The following is a 19,492-nucleotide window of genomic DNA, read 5'->3' on the forward strand; positions in this document are numbered from 1 at the left end:
ATCTGCATGGGGAACAAATATTTAATAATGGGGTCTTCAGTCTAACCGAGATAGGTAAACATGATCCAGTGGCTTGAAGTTGATGTTAGACAAATTCAGACTGGAGATAAGGTGCAACTTTTTAATGGTGAGAATAATTAACCATTGGAACAATTTACTAAGGGTCATTGTGGATTCTCCATCACAGACAATTTTAAAATAAAGATTGTTTTTTTTTCTAAAAGACATGCTCTAAGAATTATATCAAGGAAGATTTATGACCTGTGTTACACAGGAGATCAGACTAAATGATCAATGGTCCCTTCTGGTCTTGAATTTGTGTCTATTAACTGTAGCTAGGCTTTGTGTCTATTAACTGTAGCTAGACTAGGTTGCAAGAAATCATGCAGACAATGGGGAGGGTTGGACAATAATTATTTAGTGACGGTGAGATTCGAAAGTTTGAACAGTTACAAAACTTTGTCAACATCACATGAACATAAGAACGGTCATACTGGGTCATATTAATCGTCCATCTATCTCAGTATCCTGTCTTCTGGCAGTGACTAGTGAGGCTTCAGAGGAAATGAATAGAGCACATCAGTTTTGAGTGATCCATGCCCGTGGGTTGTTTTTTGCTCTCTTAGTTTTAGTGTCCTTAGCTAGTTGCTATTCAGATTCTCCCTTGGCCTGCCTTAGTATACTTTTACACTTGACTTGCCAGAGTTTATGCTCCTTTCTATTTTCCTCACTAGGATTTGATTTCAATTTTTAAAAGAATGCCTTTTTGCCTCTAACCACCTTTTTACTCTGCTGTTTAGCCGTGGTAAGGTATTTTGGTCTTTCTACTGTTTTTGGTTGGGAGGTTACATTTAGTTTGAGTCTGTATTATGGTGTTTTAAAATAGTCTCCAGGCAGTTTGCAGGCTTTTCACCCCTGTGACTGTTCCTTTTAATGTCTGTTTAACTAGCTTCCTCACTTTTGCCTAGTTCCCCTTTTGAAGTTAAGTGCTACTATGATGGGGTTTTTTTGTGTGTTTTTGCCATTTTACCCCCTACAAGGATGTTAAATTTATTATGTTATGATGGCTATTACTGAACAGTTCACTTACAAGATGTAAACGTACCAGATCCTGCATTCCATTAGGACTTAATCAAGAATTGCCTCTGCCCTTGTGAGTTCCAGGACAAGCTGCTCTAAGAAGCAGTCTAAAAACTTTATCTCTGCATCCATTCTTGAGGTGACACATACCAAGTCACTATGAGGATAGTTGAAATCCCCCATTATTATTGCATTTTCAGCCTTTGTAGTCTCTCTAGTCTCCCTGAGCATTTCACAATCACCACCCTGGTCAGGTGCTTGGTAATATATTTCTACTGCTATACTCTTATTGTTCAAGCATGGAATTTCCATCCATAGATTCTATGGTACAGTTTGATTCATTTAAGATTTTTACTTTGACTCTGCCTTCTTTCACATGTAGCGTCGCTCACCCCACCGGCACAACCTCCTCTAATTCCTGTATATTTTGTACTCTGGTATTAGTGCGTCCCATTGATTATCCTCATTCTACCAAGTTTCCTTGATGCCTGTTATATCAATATCCTCATTTAATGCCAGGCACTCTAGTTTACCCTCTTAGTATTTAGACTTGTGGCAGTTGTATTTTGTCAATGTTCAGTTGCTTGCCTTTATATGTACTATTTAAATGGGACTCTTTTACGTTTGACTGTTTCTCACTAGCTCCTACCTGTAGTTTATGAACGTCTTTCCTAACTTCTTCACTAGTCTATAATTAACTCATCCCTAAGGGATGTCTTCTCCCAAATCGTGTGCTTCCTACTCACCTTTCTGCTTTCCACCAGCCCTTAGATCCTCTGCAACCTTTTAAATTTTACATACAAGCCATCTGTTTCCATTTTGGTTTAGGTGGAGTCCATCCTTCTTGTATAGGTTCCTACTTTCCCCAAAGTAAATAGCCTTAAATCAAATTCTAATAAGTTTTCAAGCAGTGTCTTTCTTACTTTCTCCATCTCTGCATTTCAGTTATCGATGGAGATATTTAATCATCAATTTGTGCATATATGGTATAATGGATGCTTGTCAACAAAAATCAAATCCTTGAATTCTAACTATAGTCTTATCTAAAGTTGTGTCCATGCAAAAGCATGGCCTTTTGAAATTTGGTACAGTGTATAAACATTAATAAAAAATTAGTAAATTTGACAGATAGTATGAACCTTCTTTGGTTTGAGGCAGCTTTGGGAAAAATGAATTTTGTCATTACTAATTTTAGTACTCTAGTTTGAAGTGTTAACTTTGGTCATTTTGCCTTGTTCTCTCTTAATTTCTCCCATAACTATAATTTGTCAAAGGGAGATTGGAGTTATGGAGAGAGGTTTGCAAGATTGGCACGTGACTGAATATTTTTACAAATGCTTTTACCTTTTAACTTGATTTCTTTAAACTAATTTGTGATGTTAAGCTATTTACTTGTGATTTCACTTAGATCCTCAATTAACTTTAGTCAATGCTGTAAAATGGGTGAACAGACAATGCAAGCACAAGTATTGTATAGGAATTTGCTTCCTCTCATAAGCAAACTAAAGCTCTTAATCTACGTGCATTGTTTTTAAGCTTATAATTTTTTTAAGAATGGTGTAGTGATACTCTGTTGATTAAAGGTATATTTGAAGTGTTTAATGGCAAAAAGATTTGTAGATGTGAATCACTTCATGATGGATTTACTTTTATAATATCAATTTTAATAAGGACATCATGTAAGGTATACACTAAATAAAAAATAGAGGTAAATGCATGACTGAAGTGCAGCCTTTTGTGTGTGTGTGTGTGTGTGTGTGTGTGGTGGTGGGGGGGTGTTTCTACAGGAGTCTTTCCTCCTCACCCCTAACTCATTCCTAACATACACTATCTGCAAAAGAGGGCATGCCACTGAAAAATTGGCCTTTTTTTGTGTGGTATGGAGACACAAGACCACAAACAATTTAGTATCAAATCTAGGGTTACCATATTTCAACAATCAAGAGAGGATGGGGGGAGCCCCACCCTAGCCCCACCTCCATCCACTCCCTCCCACTTCCCGCCCCCTGACTGCCCCCCTCAGAACTCCCATCCCCCCCACTCCTTGTCCCCTGACTACCCCCTCCTGGGACCCCTGCCCCTGACTGCCCCCCAGGACCCCACCCCCTATCTAAGCCTCCCTGTTCCTTGCGCCCTGACTGCCCCCTCCTGAGACCCCCCCACCCTAACTGCCCCCACCATCTTCTCTGTCCAGACAGCGGAGGGGCAGAGGGTTGGTCCCATACTGCACAAGATGTGGCAGGATCCAGTTTTAAATTTACCCCCTGCCCTTGCTTCACTGAAGGGGGGAGGGGAGAGTTGCTCTTAACTTGTGTGGGGTACCAGGGAGTGGAAGCCCCCCCCCCCCAATCTCCCGGAGTTGTCCCGGGAGAAGTTTCTGGAAGTGACTGGTGCAACCCCTCCCGCTCCAGCTGTGGAGCTGCACCTGGCCCTAGGGGCTACAGGGTCCGCCACTCCGGGAATCTCCCTCCCTCCTGCTGTGGCTGCGGGAGGCTCCCTTGTCCTGCTTGCAGTCTTGGCGGGCGTGATGCGGCAGCCAGAGGGGAGGGGAGGGAAGGAAACCCCCCCCCGTTTCCCACCCTCCCCACCCCACCACCAGGCAGCCTCCTTTGTGAGGGCTCGGCCCTGACGCGCTGCCCTGCCCGAGCTGCAGCCGCGCCGGAGAGTGTCCGAGGGCTGCAAGCAGCACTGGAGCTGCCGGAGGATGAGTCGGAGCCGGCCCCACACCAGCGGGCTGAGCAGGGAGTTGTCCCGGGAGAAGTTTCCCTGCAGGCTCCGCTCCGGCCGGCAGAAAGCCGGGAGCCCGAGGCCGCCCGTGCTGGCAGCGCCTCACGGAGGGAGGTTACGGGCTTGGGCGCCCAGGGAAACTTCTCCCGGGACAACTCCCCGCTCAGCCCGCTGGTGCGGGGCCGGCTCCGACTTGTGCTCCGGCAGCCCCGTCGGCTCCAGCGCTGCCTTCAGCCCTTGGACGCTCCCCGGCGCAGCTGCAGCTCGGGCAGGGCAGCGTGTCAGGGCCTTGGCACTCGCCACCGAGGGCTGGCGCCGGGGGGCACTGGTTGGGTCCGGACTCAAGGAGCGCCCAGCTGTGAGTGTGGTGCTGAGCTCAACAGAACCCCTAGCGGCTCCTCGGTGAAGAACCTCTCCGAGCCCTGCAGTCCCTGGGACGGGTTCTCAGAGGCTTGCTCTGGCAGGGTTACCACACGTCCATATGCCGGCCGGCCAGGAGGGATTTTTAAATATCGAAAAACCCGGACGTTTTTAGATGTTTAAAAATTCCTCCCAGACGGCCATTTAACAACCAAAAAGCCGGACATGTCCTGGGAAATCCGGACGTATGGTAACCCTAATCAAATCTGTTGTTTGACCATGTTTTATGTTTTACCTGCACTCTGCAATTCTGCCAATGTTTTGAGATTTCATTTTCTCCTCTTCCCCCCACCCCCATTTTGTTTGTGTAAAACATATTTCATTGTATATACTTTTCTAATGTGCTAAAATGTAATGTGCTGAAAGGGAGAAACCAAGAAAAATATGGACTGTCTTATTCACCTTTACTTGATGACCTTTATCTAAAAACATTTATAATTTTTGAAGAATCATAGAAGTGTAGGTCTGGAAGGGACCTCAATAGGATTTTGCAACAAAATATTGATAAGAAATTGCTGTGAAGATGTCATTAAATCTGCATGGGGGGGGGGGGGGGGAGTAAAAAATACTGATGAAAAGTTGGAATTCAGTTACCCCGCTTCAGTGGGCAGGAACTGTTACTTTGACAAACTTATTGCATTTGTGCATTTTATATGTACAATTATAGAAAAGGTTGGTTCATTTGACCTTTTGTTCTTTAATTTTCAGGCACAGGTACTTTTGGGCGGGTTCATCTGGTGAAAGAAAAAATGGCCAAACGTTACTTTGCCCTGAAAGTAATGAGCATTCCAGATGTCATTCGGCTAAAACAAGAACAACATGTACACAATGAGAAGTCAGTCTTGAAAGAGGTCAATCACCCATTTCTGATCAGATTGTAAGTCTTCCTTCTGCCTTCACTTTTTCTTTGGTGTGGTTATTTTTTGGACCAGATATTCAGTAACAACGAACTTTAAATTGGCTTAAATAGTGTCCTTTAAGTCAGGAGTTCTCAACCTTTTTCTTTCTGAAGCCCCCCTCAACGTGCTAGAAAATCTCCAGGGTGCAGTGGCGAGGAGGGGACTCGGGGCCCCTGGCCAGGGGTGGAAACTGTTGGGCATAGGTGTAGTTTGACTTCTATTGGGGAGAGGGGAGGAGCAGCAAGGGCTGGCAGGGCTGTGGCCAGCTCTGCACAGCAGGGTCCAGGGAGGGAGTGCCACCTCCACGCCCAACTCACCTCAGCAGGCCACCCACATGTCTGGGGCTGTGTGCTGGTGGCTGCTCCCCGAGGGCTCTGCTGGCATCTCTGAGCGGCTGCGTGAGCAGTCAAAGGGGGCTGGGAACTGAGGAGCAGCCACAACACTGGGTACCAGCAGCAGATGGGGGAATGCCACGGCTGCCCACTACATGGCACCACCAGCCAGAGGAGCAGCTGCTCCGCACCACCTGGCGCTAACTTCCTGTCTAGGACCTGGCCGGTGGGGTGGGGTGAGGGTTGGGGGACTGGGGGAGAGGAGGTGTGTGGGAGGGTGGAGCTGCCCCCAGGACGGCCCCACTCTGGGTAAGACACTGCAGTTTGGGGGCCTCAACTCTGCTCATGGGCTCAAGGTTTCTGCCTGGTTGGGGTTTCGGGCCGCACATTTTTACTATATTAATGGAGGTGGTACGGGGTCTGGGAGGGAGTTTGAATGCAGGAAGGGGGCTCCGGGCTGGGATGCTGGAGGGGGTGCGAGGTGCAGGCTCTGGCCGGGAGGTAGTTACCACAGGTGGCTCCCAGCCGGTGGCGCAGCAGGGTTCAGGCAGGCTGCCTGCATGCCGTGGCCTCGTGCCGCTCCCAGAGCTGGCTGCGGCCAGCTGCTGCTGGTGCGTATCTGCATGCCCCTTGGGGGGAGGAGCGGGTCTCTGAGTGATGCCTGGTTTCTGGCCAATGGGAGCTGTGAAAATGGTGCTGGGGGAAGGGGCAGCACATGCAAAGCTGCCTCCCCCCACTGCCAGGGGCGCGCAGAGCCATGCCAGCAGCAGCCAGTTGTTTCCAGGAGTGGCATGGGGCCACGGCAGGCAGGCAGCCTGCCTGAGTGTCCTGCAGTGCCATGGATCTTTTAGCAGCCGAGAGAACACGAGGGGGCAGCCAAAGAGCCTGGTGGGCCGGACAGAAACGTTAGTTGTACTGGATCCAGCCCGTGGGCCGTATTTTGCCCACCCCTGCTTTAAAGTATGAAGTTTACAAGCTGTTCCCATTGTATTGCATTTCCCTTATGTGTGAAATTAGATGATTCTACCTTCTGAAGCACGTGCGCAGGATCCACCCGGGGCTGTTACAGTGCAGCTCTTTAGAGCACTCTACAATTTATGCCCCTTCAGTTTACATTGCCACAATATGTAGACAAGCCCTAAATGTTCACACATCAAGTAGTAACTTCCTCAGAACAGACGTGAGATAGGAAAAAAAAATTGCATTACTGCCTTTAATATACCTTTACTGTGGATAAAGCACATATGGGAGACTAATCTGCTACCTTTCATAGCATAATGATTCTCACTGTTATTTTAAATTGATTTATGGACCTCAAGTCCTCTAGGAATAGTGCAAATACATAATGTCTGAATGATGGATTTTTGTTTTAGCTGCAGATTTGTAAAATCACATGTATAGCCAGGCTGCTCCCAATGAGTACACACATGAATGCAGCTGAAGTCAGCATTAATCTATACTTGTTTGCCATCCATATCTGCCTCTTTCTGAAAGCACATAATAGAATTCAGCATTGCTGTACTAATTCTACCCACTTCCAATCAAACTAGACCACTTCTTGGCTTCCTTTGATATATATGATGCGAGCAAAGCAATGAATCCAAATCAGGTGCAGGGGCTGACTGGAATTCCTTGAATCCATAAGCAGAACCAAAATGTGGTTTTCCAGAAACCAGGTCTGCTAGTGATATATGGGCTCAAATATTTACTTTAAAAGCGTTAGACCTTTGAGATCAAAGAGCATAATTTAAACATTCAACTGCTAATTGATCATGGATGGTTGCAGCTGAAATAAGTGTCCCTTGCTTTTACACCAATACTGTTTGCTCTAGAGAAGTTTTCAAACAGGGAAAAAATGATTCATTAAAGTGTTACAGCTGGCTCATTAGCATGGTGAGATGCCAGGACTTTTTGAGTCAGATGGAAAATAAGTGTGGCAGAGCTAATGCATCTGGTCTCTCTGGGGTGAAATCAAACTTGTGCTACTGTTAGCAGGTGAATTATTCTCTTTTTTGCTTTTAGAGAGGTTGCGGGAGCTAAAGTTTTAAAGTGAGACTAGAAATGCTAATGGTGACTGGAGTTTGAGGAGCAGATGAGGATAGGTGACATTTTTTTAATAATTAAAAAAGCAATTTGTACATTAAAATGTGTCCCTGTCTCTCTCCCCTCTTTGTACATCACTTGTCTTAAAAGGTGAGGTGAGGACAGCAATTTTGTATGTTCTTCCTGTTGGAATTCTGCACCATTGCGCAATGCAGAATTCATGTTCCCCTGCAGAATTTTATTTTTCCACACACAATTTGGTATTCCTTTTTCTCCCCCACTCCCACCCAGGCCTACCATCGTCAGCTGGGACTCCTGCAGGCAGTCCCGAGTTTATTATATTGTTGTTTTGATAAAATATGCTGAATTTTGCAGAATTTTAAAACACTGTGTGCAGAATTTTTAATGTTTTGGCACAGAATTCCCCCAGCAGTAGTCTGTTTGCACAGTGTCTAGCACAATAGGGACCTAATCTTGATTGGTATCTCTGAATGTTCCTGCAATATATAAAGTTAGTAGAAATATCCCATGGTAGTTTGGAGTGAGGATACAGCGATCCTTGTACAAGGAAATGGATGTAAGCAAATATATTTAACCTAGGGAGAGAGCAGAATTTGGTCTTCTCTTAAAACAAAAGAAAAAGGTAAAACTTGCAGCCCTCACTTTCATAATATGGTGGAATAGGATATGAATATTAGTTATTTACACAAAATACATACTGTACAGTGATTACTGGCTGTACCATCTCTCAGATCTAAAATGTAATGGAACTTGATGTGGATATACATTTAAATATACTTCTTGAATAATCGTGCTCAGAGGCAAAATAATTTTTAGTAGCCAATTTCATTATGGAAAGAAGAATGGAGGGGTCTGTGGGTGTGTCTCTGTGCACGTGCAAGATGTTTACTTGATGGATGAAAGAGTAGCAGTGAGGTGATAATCTTTTCCATTCAACACATACCTACTTTTGTTGTTCCTTCTTGTACCTGAACTCAACTTGTACAAGTGCCTGTCTAAAATTTCACCTTGATATGTGCTTGATTGCACAATTAACAATTTGTGCTTCTGAGTCTCCATTTACATGCTCAAATGTGACATTTGTTTAGGAAATGCTTGTTTTATACTGTTGCAACAGCCAGGCAGTGTAATCTTGTATGCTATCTTCAGTGGGCATATTAAGGTAAAAACCAGTCTTACAGAAACAAGGATGTGTCCTAAGTGAATTAAACTGTAACTTTGTGTATTTATGGCTTTCAGAAAAATAATAATTAGGAATAAAATTGAGCCCTATGTTTGATCGTCCCATTAATATCAACTAGTTGCTTGGTTGTAAGAATGCAGAATAGGAGTCTTAAGTTGGCCCTGTAAACATAAGATCCAAGTGCTAACTTCATATTAAAATAATGCATGTTGGCTTCGCCTCAGATTTTGTAAGCAAATTGAGTTATTAATGCTGCATTCATTTAAAGGAAAAATACACCTCTACCTTGATATAACGCTGTCCTCAGGAGCCAAAAAATCTTACCGCGTTATAGGTGAAACCGCGTTATATTGAACTTTCTTTGACCACCGGAGTGTGCAGCCCCCCCCCCCCCCCCCGAAGCACTGCTGTACCGCATTCTATCCAAATTCGTGTTATATAGGGTAGTGTTATATCGAGGTAGAAGTGTAACTTTTTAAGTGAAAATAAACTCCTTTAAGTCTTACAGTATGTACTGTTTTTTTCATTGTCAGTGACATCTTAAGTTAAAAACTAATAAGAATACTCCCAGCCTTACTAAATTATGGATTAGCTGTTGGCACTTATTTTAATTTTTGCTAACTGATTTAAGAGATGCCTACAAAAAACAATAAACCGGTGATCACATCCAGGTCTTCCAATTTTGGCCACATTTTGCCTTACATCACAGTACTTTTTTAAAAGACGAGTTATCTGGTTTTAAGATTTTCTACTGCTCTGAGCTACTTTTCTGGTCTATACAGCTGTTCTGCTTGATTTCTTAAAATTAGGGCTGTCAAGTGATTAAAAAAAATCACGATTAATTGTGCGATTAAACAATAATAGAATACCATTAATTTAAATATTGTGGATGTTTTCTACATATTCAAATATATTGATTTCGATTAAAACACACAGAATACAAAGTGTACAGTGCTCACTTTATATTTATTTTTGATTACAAATATTTGCACTGTAAAAGACAAAAATAGTATTTTCCAATTAATCTAATACAAATACTGTATTGCAATCTCTTTATCATGAAAGTTGAACTTACAAATGTAGAATTATGTACAAAACCCCTTGTATTCCAAAATAAAACAATATAAAACTTTAGACCCTACAAGTCCAATCAGTCCTACTTCTTGTTCAGCCAATCACTCAGGCAAACAAGTTTGTTTACATTTGCAGAAGATAATGCTGCCTGCTTCTTGTTTACAATGTCATCTGAAAGTGAGAACAGGAGTTCGCATGGCACTGTTGTATCACAAGATATTTACATGCCAGATGCTCTAAAAATTCATATGTCCCTTCATGCTTAACCACCGTTCCAGAGGACATGCGTCCATGCTGATGACGGGTTCTGCTCAATAACGATCCAAAGCAATGTGGACCGACACATGTTCATTTTAATCATCTGAGTCAGATGCCACAAGCAGAAGATTGATTTTCTTTTTTGGTGGTTCGGGTTCTGTAGTTTCTGCATCAGAGTGTTGCTCTTTTAAGACCTCTGAAAGCATGCTCCACGCCTCGTTCCTCTCAGATTTTGGAAGGCACTTCAGATTCTTAAATCTTGGGTCAAGTGCTGTAGCTATCTTTAGAAATTTCACGTTGGTATCTTAGCATTTTGTCAAATCTGCTGTGAAAGTGTTCTTAAAACGAACAACGTGTGCTGGGTCATCATCCGAGACTGCTATAACATGAAATATATGGCAGAATGTGGGTAAAAGTGAGCAGGAGACATACAATTCTCCCCCAAGGAGATCAGTCACAAATTTAATTAATGCATTATTTTTTTTAACGAGTGTCATTCTTTTATGGGCAGCATTATCTCCCGTAAATGTAAACAAACTTGTTTCTCTTAGCGATTGGCTGAAAAAGAAATAGAACTGAGTGGACTTGTAGGCTCCATAGTTTTATGTTGTTTTGTTTTTGAGTGGTTATGTAACCAAAAAAACCTAATTTGTAAGTTGCACTTTCATGATAAAGAAATTGCACTACAGTACTTGTATGAAGGGAATTGAAAAATACTATTTCTTATATGAACTGTAAAAATGATAAATTTGTAATAAAAATATGAAGTGACCACTGTACATGTTGTATTCTGTGTTGTAATTGAAATCAATATATTTGAAATTGTAGAAAAAAAATCCAAAATATTTAATAAAATTAAATTGGTATTTTATTGTTTAACAGTGCGATTAATCGTGATAAACTCAAAAAAATTAATCACATGAGTTAACTGCGATTAATCGACAGCCCTACTTAAAATGCATTTCTCAACTCAGAGTATGCATGTTTGAGTTATTCAGCGTGTTCCATAGTGCAATTCTTTTGTGACTGGGTGTGGGAAGAGTTTATCAGGGATTTTTTATTGGCAGAACAATGTAATTAGGATTTTACTTTATTAGGAAAAAGATGTCAATGACCGCCCTTCACATCCTTGTTAGAAAAAGACATTAACATCATCAAGCATGGCCCAGAGTTCTGTGCCCTGTTCCCCCAGGCTAACCTGTGCAGGGGCTGAGAATTGGGAGCTGTACTGGTTTAGTTCTCATTGTCTCAATTTTGCCTTTTGCTAGGCTTTCTCGGGTTCCTGTATCAGGGAATGAAGACTTACTTTTGTCAAGACTCCCACAGACTTAGGAAGAACCAGTTGAGCTACTATCCTGCTCTTCCTGGGGCTCCCGCAGCCTGTCTGGAAGCAGGTAATGGTGCAACAAAAGCTATTTTTTAGAGTTCAAAAATTGGAATATTTTTGACGGGAAAATACCCTTTTTCACACAACTGAAAAGTTTTTTCCGCATAGGGAAATAATTAAATGAGGGCTTCTTTGCTGCCTGTCTAGGAGGCATTTGTCAATTTTACTTTCTGCCTGTGAAATTGACAAAAGCTTTTATCTTGGTAGCCCTGCTGTGGTGGTGCACCATGGTTCTGCCTCTTAGCTCTATGCTCCTCACCCTCCATCCAGTTTTAAGGCCAGTGAGGCTGAGTGCCCAAGCTCTCTGCCTCTCTGGCCCTAGAGGTAGGGTGTGGAGACTGAGAGGCAGAGCTCTCTCTGAATTTTTTTTATGGGTAGAGATCTCAATTTTCCAGCCAACTCTGCTTTTCTCCTCCTTTCCCTACATTGCAGTGGGCAAGGTGTTGCCGATGCAGCAGAAGCAGTAAGGGGACAATTCAGTTTAGAAATTGCAGGATGTTTCTCAGAACACCTGTTCAGTTGATACTCCAATACAAACTTTCTTCTTAACAGATTTGCCCTTTAGGCCGACAGGTTGGATACAAGTGTGGCATTTGGTCTGTTCGCTATGGGTGGAAAAAAATGTATCTTCCCTTTCTAGCATATGCTAGATAATGATCTTGTGTTCAGTACAAAACTTTTTGTGAGACAACAGTTCTAATTTATACTTGCTATTTTATTAATTCTTTTAGTCTAATGCCATGAGCTCATGATTGAGGAGTGTGGCCCCATTGTGCTAAGCATGCTTATGTAATGAGTGTGTGTGACACACACAATCACTCTCTCTCTCTCGGCCTTCACTATTAGTTGTTCACTTGTACTTAATAGTAGCCAGCATGTTTTGATCAACCTCTCTCTTCCTTCTGACTTAAATGAGCTGGAATGTATTTCCTTAATGTTGCATAGCTTGTTTTTCACTGCTGGGTGTAGTAGTACTACTGAAAAAGCAGTATTTCTCAATTGAAAGAGGAAAGAGAATCTGTAGGATGGGGGTACTTAGTATCAGCTTAATATCTGGGTGCAAATGTTTCTTTATAGTAGTGCTTAGAGGCCCTAGTCAAGACTGAGGATTTTGTTAAAGCTAATCCCTTTGTTGCCATTGGTGCAGCAGTTGCACATCAAAACTATGATGTGGATGTTAAGTCAAGATGGTCTAATGGTTAAGTCATAATATGGGGTGTGAAAAGATGGGAGTTCTGTTTCTGGCTGTGCCACAAACTTCTGGCAAGCCACTAAACTTCTCTTCCCAAATTTCCCTAAAGTTTAAAATGAGGACGATAATCCTTTACTAGTTCACATTTCTGTTTGTGAAATATCCTTTTGAGAACCTTGAATGGAAGAAACTATAGAAGTGCAAGATGCTGAGATATGAAACTTCTATTAAGACATGACTTAAATAATAATAAAAAAATGGTTTGGCTATAGTGTATTTTTCTCCATTTAGACACCTTGTCATAAGCAGTTTTCCAAATTTAGATCACTGTTTGTTTTTCATTTGGGCTTCACTATGTTGAGTACAATATAGGAACACAGGAATTGTCTTAATAGATAAAGAACAGTGGCTCATTGTATCTGTAATAGTGGCCTGTATAAGATGCTTCAGAGTAATGTACAAGAAACCCTATGGCAGACAATTATGGGGAAAACCTACCTACAAAGGGAAGCTTTATTTCTAAGCTTGGCCAGTTAGTTGTTGGCTTGTACCATGAAGAGTGAAAGTTTATATCTTGTCTAAGGCAGGGGTGGGTGTCTCTCCCCTACCTAATTTAACTCTGGGAAATCTTATCCATATATCCATCAAATATACCTAAAAATCCTACTGAGAGCTTGATCTTGGAGATATCTTGTGCAGTGAAATCCGCAAGTTAGCTATGCATTATTTTAGAATACTTCTTTCCAAGAGACAATGGAACAACACCAGTTTACAGAATATCTTCTTTGTTTTACAAATGATTTATTGGCTCAATATTTAATAAAGACTTTTTTGTTACAGATTTTGGACCTACCATGATGAACGCTTTTTATACATGTTAATGGAATATGTACCTGGAGGAGAACTTTTTAGTTATCTGCGCAACATGGGGCGTTTCAACAACAGCACAGGACTGTTTTACTCTGCGGAGATTATTTGTGCAATAGAATATTTGCACTCCAAAGAAATCGTTTACAGAGACTTAAAACCTGAAAATATATTATTAGATAAAGAAGGGCATATCAAGCTTACAGATTTTGGATTTGCTAAAAAGCTGGTGGATAGGTAAGACTTTTTAAAATCACACTTAAAAAGTAAAACATAATTAAGTTTGGGTGAGAAGTAATGTTTATTTTCAGTGCTCAATTTTTCATTCACTCTTAGTGTTGTTGACATCTGAGAGAACCACATTTACGCCCTTGCCACCAGGAGGAAAGTAATACTGAAACAAACTACTGTACAATAGATAGTATTCAGCAACATTCATAGCAAATAGCTCCACTGTGGCTAAGGAATCGCTTTCTACAAAACATTGTGGATGTTCTTGTGCCTTGATATTTCATTACATGAACTGCAAAACACCAAGTGACTCATGTGAAATGAGCAAACATTAATCTGTGAACATCAGTGTTAAAATGTGATATTTACCTTTCAGACTTAGAAGTAAAAGTTGTTTAACTTTTGAATGCATTATAATTGATTTTATTTTCTTGTTAACCTTACATTTTGAGGGACTTTTTGAAAGTGGAGGGGAGAGAGGGCATTTCAATTTGGATTAAAGAACATTTGGTAATTATTGAAATACAATTACAAAAAAACTAGACTGAAGACATAAGGACATTTTCATTGAAAAACCTTATGGCCCATACCATCTCCCCTGTAGATATGCTGCTGTATATATTTTATGTGAAACGCATCTATTGCCTTTCTCTGGTAGAAAGGGGTATCAGTTTGCTGATCATTTAAGGATGAAGTCTGAATAGTGTATCTTGTATCTCTTGGCCTATCCATAAACATTGGAAACATGCTAATAGGCACAGTGTAAAAGAATATATTTAGGTGGTATTTGGGAGGAAAGGGAAGGGTTACTATTAGCCATGTGAGGATGAATTTAAGAAGGAACAACTTAAGCTGAATATTAGAGAAAAATCCCTGACAATGAGGACTCTGGCCTGCAGGGTAAGGGAAACCCCATTTGATTGGGATGCTAAAAACTAGACTGGATCATATACTAAAGCTAACAATATTTCATTGACAGACACAAACTTGATGAGAGATTATGCTGATCTCTTTGATCACTTTTGTTCTACTTTAGCATATGTGGCAATTTTACAAAGGGGACCCAAATGGATGTGGTTCAGCTGTAGCTACCCTAACATACACCTTAAAGTGACAAAAACAGAACATGGCAGGCTGAATCATAACAGCAAGGTCACTTGGGAAACAAACTTTTGCTTGCATCTTTCCAATCCTATGCTGGCTAAAGATGATGCTGGTTGGGCATAACAAAGCACCAGCCAATTGAGGTTAGTTATAAAAGATTCTTCCAACTCTTGTGAACACCTGAAACACATTGAGGCTAAAGATCAGTTGAAAAACGCAATGATCAAATCTGTATTTGATTCTGTCCTAATTCAGTTAATGCTGGGCATATATGGAATCTAGTAGCTCTTGTTTTTAAAATATGAATGAATCTCATGTGTTGAGGTTGTTCTGTAATAGTAAAGGTTCTTGAACATTGGAGGTCAGGTTTGTGATAAAGTAAGGTTAATTTTAATTTCTGAGCACCACATTTAACTGGATTGTCTGGATTTGCTTTACATTAATAATATAGAAATGATTGCTCCACCCCTGCCTGAATAAATTTAACTTATTCATTGTTTTGAATGAAAGATCTTTCTTGTCTTTAATGGCAGTTTTAATAGACAATTATGGAGACAGTTCCTGATTTACACAAGTTATTATAACCCAGTGGCAGTTCTTACTTCAGAAATTCATAAAACTCCAATTCACTGAATTCTGCCGACTAACAAGAAACAAACCTTTATTGCATGTAGTAAATTAGTGGGTCTCATTATGAATTGTACTGTATTTGCACTAATTCCCATGATTTTGTTTTTAAATGTAGATACTGCCACTTAGTGGCTGATCTAAATTTGGTGTTTGGTGTGGTTAAGTATAATGGGTATAACTCAGCATCAACAGTGTGACTGAACAATATACTTCGATTTTAGCAATTTAAAATCCAGAACAAAGGGAAAGTGGGTTAATTTGAATATGTTCTGTAATATTATACTGTAATACCTCTCCTGTATTTTGTATACTGTTTACATTTTCTCTCCTATTTCAGAAAAGTAGTTGATAAGATTATAGTCTGGCACTTTGCATTAGGTTTGACTTGAGTATAGTAGAGTGGTGTGTAATTTATAGCTACTCCAACTGTAAAAGAGATAAGGAGAGTAATACAAAGTACGCTGTTCAGCAATGGGGGTGGTATTTACTAGCCATAAATGGTAGTTTATCAAACCTGTGCTGCTAGTTTTAATCTTTTCTAAGGGTTAAACATTATTCTCCCTTCATATTATTGTGAATTTAAAATTACTATTTTTTTTTTTTTTTTTTTTTTTTTTACTATATATCGGGGTGAGCCAACTACAGCCCGCAGGCCAGACCCAGGCTGTTAGGGCTATGGATCCGGCCCGCAGGATTGCCAGCCCTGCGCTGCTCCCGGAAGCGGCCGGCACTGCGGCTGCCCTCACCTGCAGGCACCGCCCCATGCAGCTCCCATTGGCCGGGAACAGGGAACTGCGGACAATGGGAGCTTCGGGGGAAGTACCCGCAGGCAAGGGCAGCATGTGGAGCCCTCTGCCCTCCTCCCCCACCTGAGCCACAGGGACATGGTGCAGGCCCGCTTCCAGGAGCAGCGCGGGGCCCGGGCAGGCAGGGAGCCTACCTTAGCCATGCTGCGAGCCACTGCCACCCCAGAGCTGCTCCAGGTAAGCGGCACGGAGCTGGAGTCCGCACCCCGAACCCCTCCAGCCCCCCAAACCCCTGCCCTGAGCCCCCTCCTGCACACCGCACCCCAACCTCTTGCCCTGAGTCCCTTCCTGCACACCGCACCCTTCCCACAGCCCACACTCCCTCCTGCACCCCAACCCCCTGCCCTGAGCCCCCTGCTGCACCTCATCCCCCTGCCCCAGCCCTATATTCATGGCCCTCCTTGCAATTTCCCCACCCAGATGTGGCCCTCGGACCAAAAAGTTTGCCCACCCCTGCTATATATTATTGTGCATCTATAAAAACAGAGCGATCGTAACACAATTGATTGCAGAGAAGTAGTGGCTTTATAGCTATAATTTACTATGTATTATTGTGCATCTATAAAAAGGGAGAGCTCTCCTAATACAATTATTACAGAGAAGTAGTGGCTATATATCTATAATCATGTTTTAAATTTATAGAGCACTTGCCTCAAGGTAGGAGCTGTACAAAAATATAAGTACAACAAATCAAAACTCTGAAAACTAATACAATGTTACAAAGAAACTGCCCAGGCCAGGTTATACATCAAAGCAGAAGTACCCCAAGATTATCTGTGGTGTTTCTCTCCTCCCTCAAAAAGGAATTAAATAGAATTATATTATTCCTAGTGCTTGTAACCTGGCCTTTAGATTATTCTATTACTTAAATTGACATCTTCCTAAGGATTAGAATGCCATATAAAACATGACAAGCTTGTGTATAAGTGGTTCACACTTCATAATTTTTGCATGTAAAGAATTATTCCTTTCAAAAATGGCAAAATTGTCAATTTATTGACATTTCCTCTTAAATGCCTGAAGTAAATTGTTGTCAAAGTATTCTAAAGCAGGAGTAATTAAAAATAATGGTTCAGGAGGGTATCGTTTTAATGTGAAATATGCCCGATTTCTCACTTTTCTGTTCCCTTTAGTTTATGGGTTATTTTATTTTATTTCTTTCGTTATTCCTACCTTTGGCCGATTTAGTTGGCTGTCACAGGCCAGATACACGTGCAGCATATAGAAGATGAGTGAGCCCACACAGAGTTCCCCACCCTGCCTTGGTCTAAACAGTTGTAGTTGCTGTATTCAAATGAGCCCAAGAGGTGCTGCTTTGATAAACCCAAAAGGTGGAGAATGTCATCCCAGGCAAGAAGACAGGGGCCAGGTTAAACCCTCCCAAATCCTCTCACTGATTGTCTGGTCACAATGTGTAAAGGAGCAAGTTTCTCCATTCTCCATGATTGTGCAGTCTGCACAGTCCTTCCTGTATGCATAGCTTCTCGGGTCTACCTGCGCTTTCCATGGAGCGAGGCAGCTACATGCTACGCTTTCACCCTAAGACAGCAATTTTTCAGTCTGTGAATGATAAGGTGGTGGTTTCTGGCAGGTAAGATTTTCTTTAGTTATCTCTTCTATCCTGCCTCTTTTCTCCAACCCTTCTTAGAAAACAAGGAGCTATCTCTTCTCTGCTTCTTATGTTGACTTGTCCCCTTTTCTTCCTTCTCTATCACTCACCTGTTTTCTTCCAGTTTTCCACTTCATGTCGGTGGCTTCCTCCAAAGTAGTGTGTCCTCACTTCACTTCCTGATTTTCTATCTTTTTCACTCTTGTTCTTTCAGCCAGGACTAAACATACTTTAAGCCCAAGTGCCTAAACATCAAGAGGCATGTGATTAGGAATATATATTGCATTTGAGGTAATTGGAAGAGTGGGAAAATGGGAGGAGATAAAAGGAGAAAAGAGAAGCATCAGCAATAGGCTGAAGAAGAGAATGAGCATATAAAAGTACTACACTGGTTTTACATTTCATTCATTTGTGGTTTTTAGTGGACACAACACCTATTTTAAGCTATTACTTCTATACACCATTTTCCTATTTCTCTTGCTGTCTCACTCCTTTCTGTATTGCTCTCCCTCAGATGCCTTCACTGAAAACATGGAGAAAATGACCTTACGTTTTGGAAAAGACTGCTAGTACTCCATCCAATGCAGGGTTTCACTCAAGATTATAGGAAATGGCTTTGGGGCAAGCCATCACAATGTTTCAAGGTGTAGGGAAATGTTTTACATGTTTGAAATTTTAGATAATTGAACTATTTGTTTCCTTCTAGTATTTTAACCTAAGTTAAAGGTGAGAAAAGCTTTCAGGGAAGTCAAGGTACTTCAGTTACTGTGGTAAAGTCAGCATCATTAAAGTTTTTGAAGTATTCTTGCTCCAGCACAAAAGATGTTTAATTGTCCCAAGCCACAACTGGCCCATAGAATGTGATTTATTTGAGCAGATCTTTTGTCTAACTTTAATTTCCAATACTGTTTGAAACAAGTGAAAATAATATTAATACTACTTAGATGTTTTTGGAGAAACCCACACAATACTTCTGTGCAAAATTAAGTTATTTTTTGTAGATTACAATTAGCAGTTTGTTTCTCAATTGGTGGAAGCACCACAATAAGAATAATGTATCTGCCTGAGTTGAGGTGAAGGATATGTTTAAAAACATTATCTACTATCTCAATCATTATTGCTTGCACATGCCTTGATCCTGCTACAAATACAGCCCAATGGAATTCTGCATGGACATAGTTTGCCTGTGCAGAACAGTTATAACCCAGGACACCAGTCCTCTAAAGGACTCAATCAAACTTCCATTTAAATCAATGGATAGATTCCTGTTGACTTCATCATGAAATTAATTGAATTCTAAATGTATTAGGTAGAATACCAGTCCCTAACCCATCTGTAAAGTGCTCTTGCTCTCTCACTGTAGAAATGAGTGTCTTATAGGGCAAAGTATGTAAGAGCTGGGGATAAAGCGTTGTCAGTTGAGGAAATCTGGTTATGGAGTGAATTTGCAAAGGACATTCGGTAAATCCAGTATCGGACCATCTTCAGAAAACACTATTAAATTCTTTTTGAAGGGTTTGAAAAATCTTTTACGCTGTAACAAGAATGATACCTACAATATAGATACCCCCATCTAGTCAAAAATACCCCTCTCCCCCCAAATAAACCAAATCCTTCCTCCTATACAGT

At 41.4% G+C, this 19,492-nt stretch overlaps 1 protein-coding gene across 3 annotated transcripts in view; it reads left to right on the forward strand.

The window, feature by feature from the left end:
- PRKX (protein kinase cAMP-dependent X-linked catalytic subunit) overlaps positions 1-19,492 on the forward strand; it is a 127,417-nt gene that overhangs the window by 64,281 nt on the left and 43,644 nt on the right. For all 3 annotated transcript variants that reach the window (XR_010597661.1, XM_065580743.1, XM_065580742.1), the window contains exons 2-3: positions 4,936-5,104; positions 13,457-13,720. Coding sequence is in view for 2 of the 3 variants with exons in the window: in XM_065580742.1 (XP_065436814.1) it covers positions 4,936-5,104; positions 13,457-13,720 (433 nt within the window). In the remaining variant the exon portion in view is untranslated. The remainder of the gene's footprint in view (positions 1-4,935; positions 5,105-13,456; positions 13,721-19,492) is intronic.

This window comes from Chrysemys picta, chromosome 1 (genome assembly GCF_011386835.1).
Source record: "Chrysemys picta bellii isolate R12L10 chromosome 1, ASM1138683v2, whole genome shotgun sequence".
NCBI classification, from domain to species: domain Eukaryota; kingdom Metazoa; phylum Chordata; order Testudines; family Emydidae; genus Chrysemys; species Chrysemys picta.